The sequence below is a fragment of the Manis javanica genome, chromosome 5 (assembly GCF_040802235.1).
Source record: "Manis javanica isolate MJ-LG chromosome 5, MJ_LKY, whole genome shotgun sequence".
NCBI classification, from domain to species: Eukaryota; Metazoa; Chordata; class Mammalia; order Pholidota; family Manidae; genus Manis; species Manis javanica.
Window position 1 is genome coordinate 113,473,991 of NC_133160.1, and position 12,404 is coordinate 113,486,394.

The window sequence follows — 12,404 nt, forward strand, 5'->3', positions numbered from 1 at the left end:
GTCATTTACAAATATATTTTCCCATACTGTAGGGTTCCTTTTTGTTCTATTGATGGTGTCTTTTGCTGTACAGAAGCTTTTCAGCTTAATATAGTCCCACTTGTTCATTTTTGTTGTTTTTCTTGCCCGGGGAGATATGTTCAAGAAGAGGTCACTCATGTTTATGTCTAAAAGGTTTTTGCCTATGTTTTTTTCCAAGAGTTTTATGGTTTCATGACTTACATTCAGGTCTTTGATCCATTTTGAATTTACTTTTGTGTATGGGGTTAGACAATGGTCCAGTTTCATTCTCCTACATGTAGCTGTCCAGTTTTGCTAGCACCATCTGTTGAAGATACTGTCATTTTGCCATTGTATGTCCATGGCTCCTTTATCAAATATTAATTGACCATATATGTTGGGGTTAATGTCTGGAGTCTCTAATCTGTTGCACTGGTCTGTGGCTCTGTTCTTGTGCCAGTACCTGGCAAGATTACTATGGCTTTGTAGTAGAGCTTGAAGTTGGTGAGTGAGATCCTCCCTATTTTATTCTTCTTTCTCAGGATTACTTTGGCTATTCGGGGTCTTTGGTGTTTCCATATGAATTTTTTAAATTATTTGTTCCATTTCATTGAAGAATGTTGCTGGTAATTTGATAGGGATTGCATCAAATCTGTATATTGCTTTGGGCAGGATGGCCATTTTGATGATATTAATTCTTCCTAGCCACAAGCATGGGATGAGTTTCCATTTGTTAGTGTCCCCTTTAATTTCTCTTAAGAGTGACCTGTAGTTTTCAGGGTATAGGTCTTTCACTTCTTTGGTTAGGTTTATTCCTAGGTATTTTATTCTTTTTGATGCTATTGTGAATGGAATTGTTTTCCTGATTTCTCTTTCTATTGGTTCATTGTTAGTATAGGAAAGCTACAGATTTCTGTGTGTTAATTTTGTATCCTGCAACTTTGCTGTATTCTGATATCAGTTCTAGTAGTTTTGGAGTAGAGTCTTTGGGGTTTTTTATGTACAATATCATATCATCTGCAAATAGTGACAGTTTAACTTCTTTACCAATCTGGATTCCTTGTGTTTCTTTGTTTTGTCTGATTGCCGTGGTTAGGACCTCCAGTACTATGTTAAATAACAGTGGGGAGAGTGCGCATCCCTGTCTTGTTCCCAATCTCAGAGGAATAGCTTTCAGCTTTTCACTGTTCAGTATGATGTTGGCTGTGGGTTTATCATATATGGCCTTTATTATGTTGAGGTACTTGCACTCTATTCCCATTTTGCTGAGAGTTTTTATCATGAATGGATGTTAAATTTTGTCAAATGCTTTTTCAGCATCTATGGAGATGATCATGTGGTTTTTGTCTTTCTTTTTGTTGATGTGGTGGATGATGTTGATGGATTTTCGAATGTTGTACCATCCTTGCATCCCTGGGATGAATCCCACTTGGTTATGGTGTATGATCCTTTTGATATACTGTTGAATTCTGTTTGCTAATATTTTATTGAGTATATTTGCATCTACATTCATCAAAGATATTGGTCTGTAATTTTCTTTTTTGGTGGGGTCTTTGCCTGGTTTTGGTATTAGGGTGATGTTGGCTTCATAGAATGAGTTTGGGAGTATTCCCTCCTCTTATTTTTTGGGAAACTTTAAGGAGAATGGGTATTATGTCTTCTCTGTGTGTCTGATAAAATTCCGAGGTAAATCCGTCCGGCCCGGGGATTTTGTTCTTGGGTAGTTTTTTGATCACCGTTTCAATTTCTTTTCTCGTAATTGGTCTGTTTAGATTTTGTGTTTCTTTCTTGGTCAGTCTTGGAAGGTTGTATTTTTCTAGGAAGTTGTCCATTTCTTCTAGGTTGTCCAGTTTGTTGGCATATAGGTTTTCATAGTAGTCTTTAATAATTCCTTGTAGTTCTGTGGAGTCTGTCATGATTTTTCCATTCTCATTTCTGATTCTGTTGATTTGTGTTGATTCTCTTTTTCTCTTAATAAGTTTGGCTAGAGGCTTATCTATTTTGTTTATTTTCTCAAAGAACCAGCTCTTGGTTTTGTTGATTTTTTCTATTGTTTTATCTTCTCAATTTTGTTTATTTCTTCTTTGATCTTTATTATGTCCCTCCTTCTGCTGACTTTAGGCCTCATTTGTTCTTCTTTTTCCAGTTTCGATAATTGTGATGTTAGACTGTTCATTTGGGATTGTTCTTCCTTCTTCAAGTGTGCCTGGATAGCTATATACTTTCCTCTTAAGACTGCTTTCACTGCATCCCACAGAAGTTGGGGCTTTGTGTTGTTTTTGTCATTTGTTTCTATATATTCCTTGATCTCTATTTTGATTTGTTCATTGATCCATTGATTATTTAGAAGCATGTTGTTAAGCCTCCATGTGTTTGTGAGCCTTTTTGTTTTCTTTGTAGAATTTATTTCTAGTTGTATACCTTTGTGGTCTGAAAAGTTGGTTGGTAGAATTTCAGTCTTTTGGAATTTACTGAGGCTCTTTTTGTGGGCTAGTATGTGGTCTATTCTGGAGAATGTTCCATATGCTTGAGAAGAATGTATATCCTGTTGCTTTTGGATGTAGAGTTCTATAGATGTCTATTAGGTCCATCTGTTCTAGTGTGTTGTTCAGTGCCTCTGTGTCCTTACTTATTTTCTGCCCGGTGGATCTATCCTTTGGGGTGAGTGGTGTGTGAAGTCTCCTACAATGAATGCATTGCAGTCTGTTTACCCCTTTAGTTCTCTTAGTATTTGTTTCACATATGCTGGTGCTCCTGTGTTGGGTGCATATATATTTAGAATGGTTATATCCTCTTGTTGGATTGAGCCCTTTATCATTACATAATGTCCTTCTTTATCTCTTGTTACTTTCTTTGTTTTGAAGTCTATTTTGTCTGATAGTAGTACTGCAACACCTGCTTTCTTCTCTCTGTTGATTGCCAAAAATTTGTTTTTCCATCCCTTGACTTTTAGTCTGTGTATGTCTTTGGTTTTGAGGTGAGTTTCTTGTAAGCAGCATATAGATGGGTCTTGCTTTTTTATCCATTCTATTACTCTGTGTCTTTTGATTGGTGCATTAAGTCCATTTACATTTAGGGTGACTATTGAGAGATATGTACATATTGCCATTGCAGGGTTTAAATTCATGGTTACCAAAGGTTCAAGGTTAGCCTCTTTAGTATCTTACTGCCTAACTTAGCTCACTCATTGAGCTGTTATATACACTGTCTGGAGATACTTTTCTTCTCTCCCTTCTTATTCCTCCTCCTCCTTTCTTCATATGTTGGGTGTTTTGTTCTGTGCTCTTTTTAGGAGTGCTCCCATCTAGAGCAGTCCCTGTAAGATGCCCTGTAGAAGTGGTTTGTGGGAAGCAAATTCCCTCAGCTTTTGCTTGTCTGGGAATTGTTTAATCCCACCATCATATTTAAATGATAGTCATGCTGGATATAGTATCCTTGGTTCAAGGCCCTTCTGTTTCATTGCATTAAATATATCATGCCATTGTCTTCTGGTCTGTAGGATTTCTGTTGAGAAGTCTGATGATAGCCTGATGGGTTTTCCTTTATAGGTGACCTGTTTCTCTCTAGCTGCCTTTAAAACTCTTTCCTTGTCCTTGATTCTTGCCATTTTAATTATTATGTGTCTTGGTGTTGTCCTCCTTGGATCCTTTCTGTTGTGGTTTCTGTGTATTTCTGTGGTCTGTTTGATTATTTCCTCCCCCAGTTTGGGGAAGTTTTCAGCAATTATTTCTTCAAAGACACTTTCTATCCCTTTTCCACTCTCTTCTTCTTCTGGTATCCCTATAATACAGATAATGTTCCTTTTGGATTGGTCACACAGTTCTTTTAGTATTGTTTTGTTCCTGGAGATCCTTTTATCTCTCTCTGTGTCAGCTTCTATGTGTTCCTGTTCTCTGGTTTCTATTCCCTCAATGGCCTCTTGCATCTTATCCATTCTGCTTATAAATCCTTCCAGGGTTTGTTTCACTTCTGTAATCTCCTTCCTGGCATCTGTGATCTTCCTCTGGACTTCATCCCATTGTTCTTGCATTTTTCTCTGCATCTCCGTCAGCATGTTCATGATTTTTATTTTGAATTCTTTTTCAGGAAGACTGGTTAGGTCTGTCTCCTTCTCAGGTGTTGACTCTATAATCTTTGTCTGCCTGTAGTTTTGCCTTTTCACAGTGATAGAGATAGTTTGCAGAGCTGGTACGAGTGACGGCTGGAAGAACTTTCCTTCTTGTTGGTTTGTGGCCTTCCTCTCCTGGGAGAACAGCGACCTCTAGTGGCTTGTGCTGGGCAGCTGTGTGCAGACAGGGCTTCTGCTTCCTGCCTGGGTGCTATGGGTTTTATCTCTGCTGTTGCTGTGGGCGTGGCCTGGTGCGGGCTGCTGCTCCAAAATGGTGGAGCCCCATTGGAGGGGGAGTGGCCGGGAGGCTATTTATCCCCGTGAGGGGCCTCCGTGCTCCCTGCTGCCCAGGGGGTTAGAGTGCCCAGAGATCCCCAGATTGCCTGCCTCTGGACTAAGTGTCCCAACCTGCCCCTTTAAGACTTCCAAAAAGCACTCGCCAAACCAAAATAATAACAACAGAAAACAAAACAAAACAAAACAAAAATTAAATAAATAATTTTTAAAAAAAGAAAAAGAAAAACGCACGATTTTCTTTGTCCTCAGGCGCCGGCCTCAGGTACCCATTCACTGGTCTTGCTGCCCTGTTTACCTAGTATTGGGGTCCCTGTTCCTTTAAGACTTCCAAAAAGCACTCACCAAAAAAAAAAAAAAATGGCCGCTCCCGTTTCTTTGTTCTCCGGCGTCGGCCTCAGGCACCCGCTCACCATTCCTGCTGCCCTGTTTCCCTAGTATCCAGGACCTCACGCATGCACTGTGTCTGCACTCTGGTGCGGATGGCTGGGCTGGGTGTTCAGCAGTCCTGGGCTCCCTCTCCCTCCCCGCTCCAACTCCTCTCCTCCTGCCAACAGTTGGGGGGAGGGGGGCTCGGGTCCCACAGTGCTGGGGCTTGTATCTTACCCCCTTTGTGAAGCGCTGGGTTCTTGCAGGTGTGGATGTGGTCTGGATGTTGTCCTGTCTCCTCTGGTCTATATTTTAGGAAGAGTTGTCTTTGTTATATTTTCATAGATATATGTGGTTTTGGGAGGAGATTTCCACTGCTCTACTCACACTGCCATCTTGGCTCCCTCCCTGTAGTTTTCTTTTTTGGTGGGGTCTTTGCCTGGTTTTGGTATTATTGTGATGTTGGCTTCATAGAATGAGTTTGGGAGTATTCCCTCCTCTTGTATTTTTTTGGAAAACTTTAAGGAGAATGGGGATTATATCTTCTCTGTATGTCTGATAAAATTCCGAGGTAAATCCATCTGGCCCGGGGGTTTTGTTCCTGGGTAGTTTTTTGATTACCACTTCAATTTCTTTGCTGGTGATTGGTTTGTTTAGATTTTGTTTCTTCCTTGGTCAGTTTTGATAGGTTGTATTTTTCCAGGAAGTTGTCCATTTCTTCTAGGTTTTCTAATTTGTTAGCATACAGGTTTTCATAGTAGTCTCTAATAATTCTTTGTATTTCTGTGGGGTCCGTCCTTTTGATTGGTGCATTCAATCCATTTACATTTAGGGTGATTTTTCCTTTCTCATTTCTGATTCTGTTGATGTGAGTTGATTCTCTTTTTCTCTTAATAAGTCTGGCTAGAGGCTGATCTATTTTGTTTATTTTCTCAATGAACCAGGTCTTGGTTTCATTGATTTTTTCTATTGTTTTATTCTTCTCAATTTTATTTATTTCTTCTCTGATCTTTATTTTGTCCCCCCTTCTGCTGACTTTAGGCCTCATTTGTTCTTCTTTTTCCAATTCATAATTGTGACTTTAGACTATTCATTTGGGATTGTTCTTCCTTCTTTAAATATGCCTGGATTGCTATATACTTTCCTCTTAAGACTGATTTCTCTGCATCCCACAGTAGTTGGGGCTTTGTGTTGTTGTTGTCATTTGTTTCCATACATTGCTGGATCTCCATTTTAATTTGGTCATTGATCCATTGATTATTTAGGAGCATGTTGTTAAGCCTCCATGTGTTTGTGATCCTTTTTGCTTTCTTTGTATAATTTATTTCTAGTTTTATGCCTTTGTGGTCTGAAAATATGGTTGGTAGGATTTCAATCTTTTGGAATTTACTGAGGCTCTTATTGTGGCCTAGTATGTGGTCTATTCTGGAGAATGTTCCATGTGCTCTTGAGAAGAATGTGTATCCTGTTGCTTTTGGATGTAGAGGTCTATAGATGTCTATTAGGTCTATCTGTGCTAGTGTATTGTTCTGTCCCTCTGTGTCCTTACTTATTTTCTGTCTGGTGGATCTGTCCTTTGGAGTGAGTGGTTATTGTAGTCTCCCAAAATGAATGCATTGCATTCTATTTCCTCCTTTAATTCTGTTAACATTTGTTTCACATATGTTGGTGCTCCTGTGTTGGGTGCATATATATTTATGATGGTTACATCCTCTTGTTGGACTGAGCCCTTTATCATTATGTAGTATCCTTCTTTATCTCTTTTTACTTTCTTTGTTTTGAAGTCTATTTTGTCTGATACTAGTATTGCAACACCTGCTTTTTTCTCTCTGTTGTTTGAATGAAATATCTTTTTCCATCCCTTGACTTTTAAGCTGTGCATGTCTTTGGGTTTGAGGTGAGTTTCTTGTAAGGAGCATATAGATGGGTCTTGCTTTTTTATCCATTCTATTACTCTATGTCTTTTGATTGGTGCATTCAGTCCACTTACATTTAGGGTGATTATTGAAAGATATGTATTTATTACCATTGCAGGCTTTAAGTTTGTAGTTTCCAAAGGTTCAAGGTTAGCTTCTTTACTATTTTACTGTCTAACTTAACTCACTTATCGAGCTATTATAAACACTGTCTGATGATTCTTTATTTCTCTCCCTTCTTATTCCTCCTCCTCCATTTTTCATATGTTGGGTGTTTTGTTCTTTGCTCTTTGTAGGAGTGCTCCCATCTAGAGCAGTCCCTTAAAAATACCCTGTTGAGGTGGTTTGTGGGAAGCAAATTCCCTCAACTTTTGCTTGTCTGGGAATTATTTAATCCCTCCTTCATATTTAAATGATAATCATGCTTGATACAGTATCCTTGGTTCAAGGCCCTTCCGTTTCATTGCATTAAATATATCATGCCATTCTCTTATGGCCTGTAGGATTTCTGTTGAGAAGTCTGATGATAGCCTGATGGGTTTTCCTTTGTAGGTGACCTTTTTCCTCTCTCTAGCTGCCTTTAAAACTCTTTCCTTGTCCTTGATCTTTGCCATTTTAATTATTATGTGTCTTGGTGTTGTCCTCTTTGGGTCTCTTCCTTTGGGAGTTTTGTGTATTTCTGTTGTGTGAGCAACTATTTCCTCCCCCAGTTTGGGGAAGTTCTCAGCAATTATTTCTTCAAATACACTTTCTATCCCTTTTTCTCTCTCTTCTTCTTCTGCTACCCCCATAATGCGGATATTGTTCCTTTTGGATTGGTCACACAGTTCTCTTAATATTGTTTCATTTCTGGAGATCCGTTTATTTCTCTCTGCATCAGCTTCTATGTGTTCCTGTTCTCTGTTTTCTATTCCATTAATGGCCTCTTGCATCCCATCCATTCTGCTTTTAAGTCCTTCCAGAGATTGTTTTATTTCTGTAGTCTCCCTCCGTACTTGCTCCTTTAGCCCTTGCATATTTCTCTGATCCATCAGCATGTTTATGATTTTTATTTTGAATTCTTTTTCAGGGAGACTGGTTATGTCTATCTCTGCAGGTCCTCTCTCTGGGGTTGTCTGGACTATTTTGGACTGGACTAAATTCTTCTACCTTTTCATGGTGATAGCATTGGCTGTAGGCAGGCAGCAGGTATGTCAGCTGGGAGAAGAAAGTCCTTTCCTGCTTGCCTGATGCCTTGCCCTTATGTTCTAATGTGTTGTTCAGTGCCTCTGTCTCCTTACTTATTTTCTGTCTGGTTGATCTGTCCTTTAGAGTGAGTGGTGTGTTGAAGTCTCATAGAATGAATGCATTGCATTCTATTTCCTCCTTTAATTCTGTTAGTATTTGTTTCACATATGTAGGTGATCCTCTATTGGGTGCATATATATTTAAAATGGTTGTAGCCTCTTGTTGGACTGACCCCTTTATTATTATGTAATGTCCTTCTTAGTCTCTTTTTGACTTTCTTTGTTTTAACGTCTATTTTGTCTGAGGCAAGTACTGAAACTCCTGCTTTTTTCTCCCTATTAGTTCCATACCCCTTCACTTTTAGTCTGTGTATGTCTTTGGGTTTGAAGTGAGTCTCTTGTAGGCAGCATATAGTTGGATCTTGTTTTTTTATCCATTCAGTGACTTTGTGTCTTTCAATTGGTGCATTCAATCCATGTACATTTAGGGTGATTATCAATAGGTATGTACTTATTGCCATTGCAAGCTTTAGATTCGTGGTTACCAAAGGTTCAAGGTTAACTTCATTACTATCTAATAGTATAACTTAACTCACTTAGTTTGCTATTACAAACACAATCTAAAGGTTCTTTTTTCCCCTTCTTTTCTTCCTCCTCCATTCTTTATATATTAGGTATCATATTCTGTATTCTTTGTCCCTTTTTATCACCTCTGGTGACAGCTATTTAACCTTAGAAACACTTCTACCTATAGCAGTCCCTCCAAAATACACTGTAGAGATGGTTTGTGGGAGGTAAATTCACTCAGCTTTTGCTTATCTGGAAATTGTTTAATCCCTCCTTCAAATTTAAATGATATTCTTGCTGGATAGAGTATTCTTGGTTCAGGGCCCTTATGCTTCATTGCATTAAATACATCATGCTATTCCCCTCTGGCCTATAAAGTTTCTGCTGAGAAATCTGTTGATAGCCTGATAGGTTTTCCTTTGTATGTGATCTTATTTCTCTCTCTGGCTGCTTTTAATAGTCTTTCCTTATACTTCATCTTTGCCATTTTAATTATTATATCTCTCGGTGTTGTCCTCCTTGGGTTCCTTGTGTTGGGAGGTCTGTTTACCTCCATGGCCTGAAAAACTTTTCCAGATTGCAGAAGTTTTCAGCAATTACTTCCTCAAAGACACTTTCTATCCTCTTTTCTCTCCCTCCTTTTTCTGGTACCCCTGTAATATGAATATTGTTCTGTTTGGATTGGCCACACAGTTATCTCAATATTATTTCATTTCTAGAGATCCTTTTCTCTCTGTGCCTCAGCTGCTTTGTATTCCTCTTCTCTAACTTGAATTTCATTTATCGTCTCCTCCACCATATGTAGTCTGCTTTTAAAACTCTCCATTGTGTTCCTCAGTGATTAGATCACTGTCCTAAATTCATTCCTGAGTTCTTGAATATTTTTCTGTACCTCTAGCAGCATGTTTATGATTTTTATTTTGTAATCTCTTTCAGTAAGATTTATTAGTTCATTCTCACTCAACTCTTTTTCTGGTGTTGTTGAGATTTTGCTTTGAACCAGGTTCCTTTGATGTTTCATATTTGTATGTGGCACCCTCTAGTGCCCAGAAGCTCAAATGTCTGGAGCTGCTCAGCCTCTGGCGTGAAGCTGGGGGTCGCAAGGGAGTGGTGCTGGTGCCTGGGGTGAGGAAAAAGCAGTTTCCTGCTTCTGGGCTGCTATGCCTGTCTCCACTGCCAGAACCAGTGGGCCAAGCACATAGGCATAAGCCTCTATGCTTTGTGATTATAGTTGCTGTGGGCGGGGCTTCCCTCTGGTAGGCCTGATGCCAGGACAGGGTTTGCCGGTTTGTGAGCCAGGTGCTGGGTGGCCTGGAGAAAGGTGCAGCAGGCTGCTTATCATGGTTGGGGGTGAGTAGCCACCTTGGAGCTGAGTAGCCAGCCAGGGGGATAGAGCACCTGAAGATCGTGATAGTTTCCAGTGTGCTGGAGAGAGCACACCTGGACAATTTTGTCTACCTGTCTTTTCACCTGAGCAGTAAGCTCTGTGAAATCCTTGCCCCTTTAGCAATCTTAACTTTCCAACCCAACTAATTCCCAGAGCACCACGCAATGTAGGTTTGTGCTCCCAGAGGAGGTCTCCAGGGTTATTTGTTCAGCAGTCCCAGGCCTTCACTCCCTCCCTGCTCTGTTTCTCCTCCTCCTGCTGGTGAGCTGGGGTGGGGGAAGGGCTTGGGTCACGCTGGGTCATGGCTTTGGTACGTTATACTGTTCTGTGAGGTCTGCTCTTTTCTCCAGGTGTATGCAGTCTGGCGCTGCCTTCTTTCCTGTTGCTCTTTCACGATTAGTTATATTAATTATATTTTCTTATTATATGTGGTTTTAGGAGAAGATCTCTGTCTCACCTCTTAGGCTGCCATCTTTAATCAGAGTCCCTGCTTTAATCTTTATATTTTCTTTTTTGTTTTTATAAAACTAAGTGAATCTTGAAAGTTTTCATCACAAGAAAAAAATTTTTGTAACTATGTGTGGTGATGGATATTAACTGTGTTTATTGTGGTGATCATTTGCAACATATACAAGTATTGAAACATATGTTGTATACCTGAAAACAAATATGTTATGTTAATTATTCTTCTATAAAAACCAAATGAATAAATATCTTAACCTAACCACTGTCAAACAGAATAAAATAAAACTTTCAGCTTTCTATAATTTATTTAAAGTTCACTTTGTAAATGCTCCTGGCTCGGCAAGTCTTCCATTGAGTATAAAAGGGTACCATTAGTGTCTTCATTTGGCTTATAATGATCTCCATTTATTTAATTTAAATTAGATTATTAAGTTTACTTAAGTTAGATTAATCTTCATCTAATTTAGAAGAGGGAGCTGATTCTTCTGGCATCTCAGTATGGATAGTAACTATTGGAAACGCCCATTTTGGGATTTTATTTGCATAAATATCCTGTAATAAAAATCTGGGGATAAGAATAAACTTATTTTGCAAACATGAATACTCTATAAACCAATTATTTTAACTGCTGACAAGATCAATTTCTAGTTGGTAGTGTTTCAGAGACTGAATCTTCAAATCCAACAGTTTTAGTTTGGAAAAAGAAAACATATCTTTTTATAGTCTTTTCTGAGGCATTGGCTTCTTTTGCTTAAGCATGCCAGGGGCTTCTCTTTTCTCTCTGCTTCCCTCAGATGAGCTTCGTCTCTGGAGTTTTCTTCTGGAGAAACATTTAAAATAAGGAGTAAGGTGACTGTGTGGCAAAAAAATGGATGGAGCTGGAAACTGTGTTTGCGCCTTGAAAGGAGGAAAGGTCTCTGTGGAAATGCAATGTGGACTCTGGGCCTTTGTGAGGAAAAGAAAAGGACGTCACACTTGGGTGTCCTTGTGGTGGGCTGGATCCCTGTCTCCAGTCTCCTTGTGATAGGTGGAGGGGTAAGTGTAATAATCTGGCAGCCTGTGGGGTCTACATTGTTTTGTGACCTTCCAGGAGAGGTGACTACTTGTTTTCTCCTGTGGGTAGAAGAAAAATGCAAGTCAGGAAACAGACCTGACAGTAGAAGCAGAAGGGGGATACTTCAGGTGGGAGCAGGGGAGAACGACTGGAAAGGAGAAATTGAGAAGTCTCAAAGCATGTTTGAAAGAACTGACAAGGTTTGATAAAATGAAACATGAACACACCTTGTGGCCCACCAATTCCATTCTGGGAATTTACCCAAGAGAAGTGAGTACATATCTACAAAATGTTCATAGCAGCCTTATTCATATTAGCCTAAATTTGGAAACAATGCAAATGTCCTTCAATCGGAGAATTTCAGGTCACTGGTTGGCTAGCAGAAGTGTTCTGAAATGTGAGAGCCACAGGGATTGGTTTGGGAAACTGTCACAGGTTCCCTACAAGTTTAAGGACGCACACCTGAGTGAGTGGGCTGATGCCATTCATGGTTGCCAGCTTTAGCTGAGATAACACTGCTTCTCAGTCCTTTAGTTTATCCTTGTTTGGTTCTGTTCCTATGTCTTCTAGACCTTTGATACTCTCTTCAAAGTCCCTCCACAATTCTCATTTTTCTTGATTCACTTGAAGAATTCTCTTCAAAATTCTCTACCTTTCTAAGTAGATTACTGAGTTTCATATTCCACAGAGAAAACTTCCATAAACTTCTTTGATTCCTGCTTCTCTCACTTCAAAGAGAAGCCTATACACTTCTGACTCCACTTTTAACTCCCATTTTTTAATCCACTGGATTGTGTCTCTGCTCTCTCTACTCCACAAAAACTATATTGGCAAAAGTCATCAATAGTCCTGGGCTTTAAAAAAGTTGGTTTCCAAATACCTAGAGCACCATTTCCTGCCCTCTTTGCCTGGCTTGCTCCTACGCTGATTTCAGTCTCATTTTCTCAGAAACCTTCCCTATCCGAAGGCAGGCTTAAAGTCCCTTGCTGAATGCTTCCATAGCATCTTGAGTTCACTT

General features: G+C 39.5%; 1 protein-coding gene across 1 annotated transcript in view; it reads right to left on the bottom strand.

Annotated features, from left to right (window-relative positions):
* Positions 1 to 3,598: 3,598 nt before the first annotated feature.
* ODAPH (odontogenesis associated phosphoprotein) overlaps positions 3,599 to 12,404 on the bottom strand; it is a 36,491-nt gene continuing 27,685 nt past the window's right edge. Inside the window, 2 exon segments of the mRNA XM_017662619.3 lie at positions 3,599 to 11,195; positions 11,198 to 11,445. Coding sequence (XP_017518108.2) covers positions 11,050 to 11,195; positions 11,198 to 11,445 — 394 coding nt within the window. The 3' untranslated portion in view covers positions 3,599 to 11,049.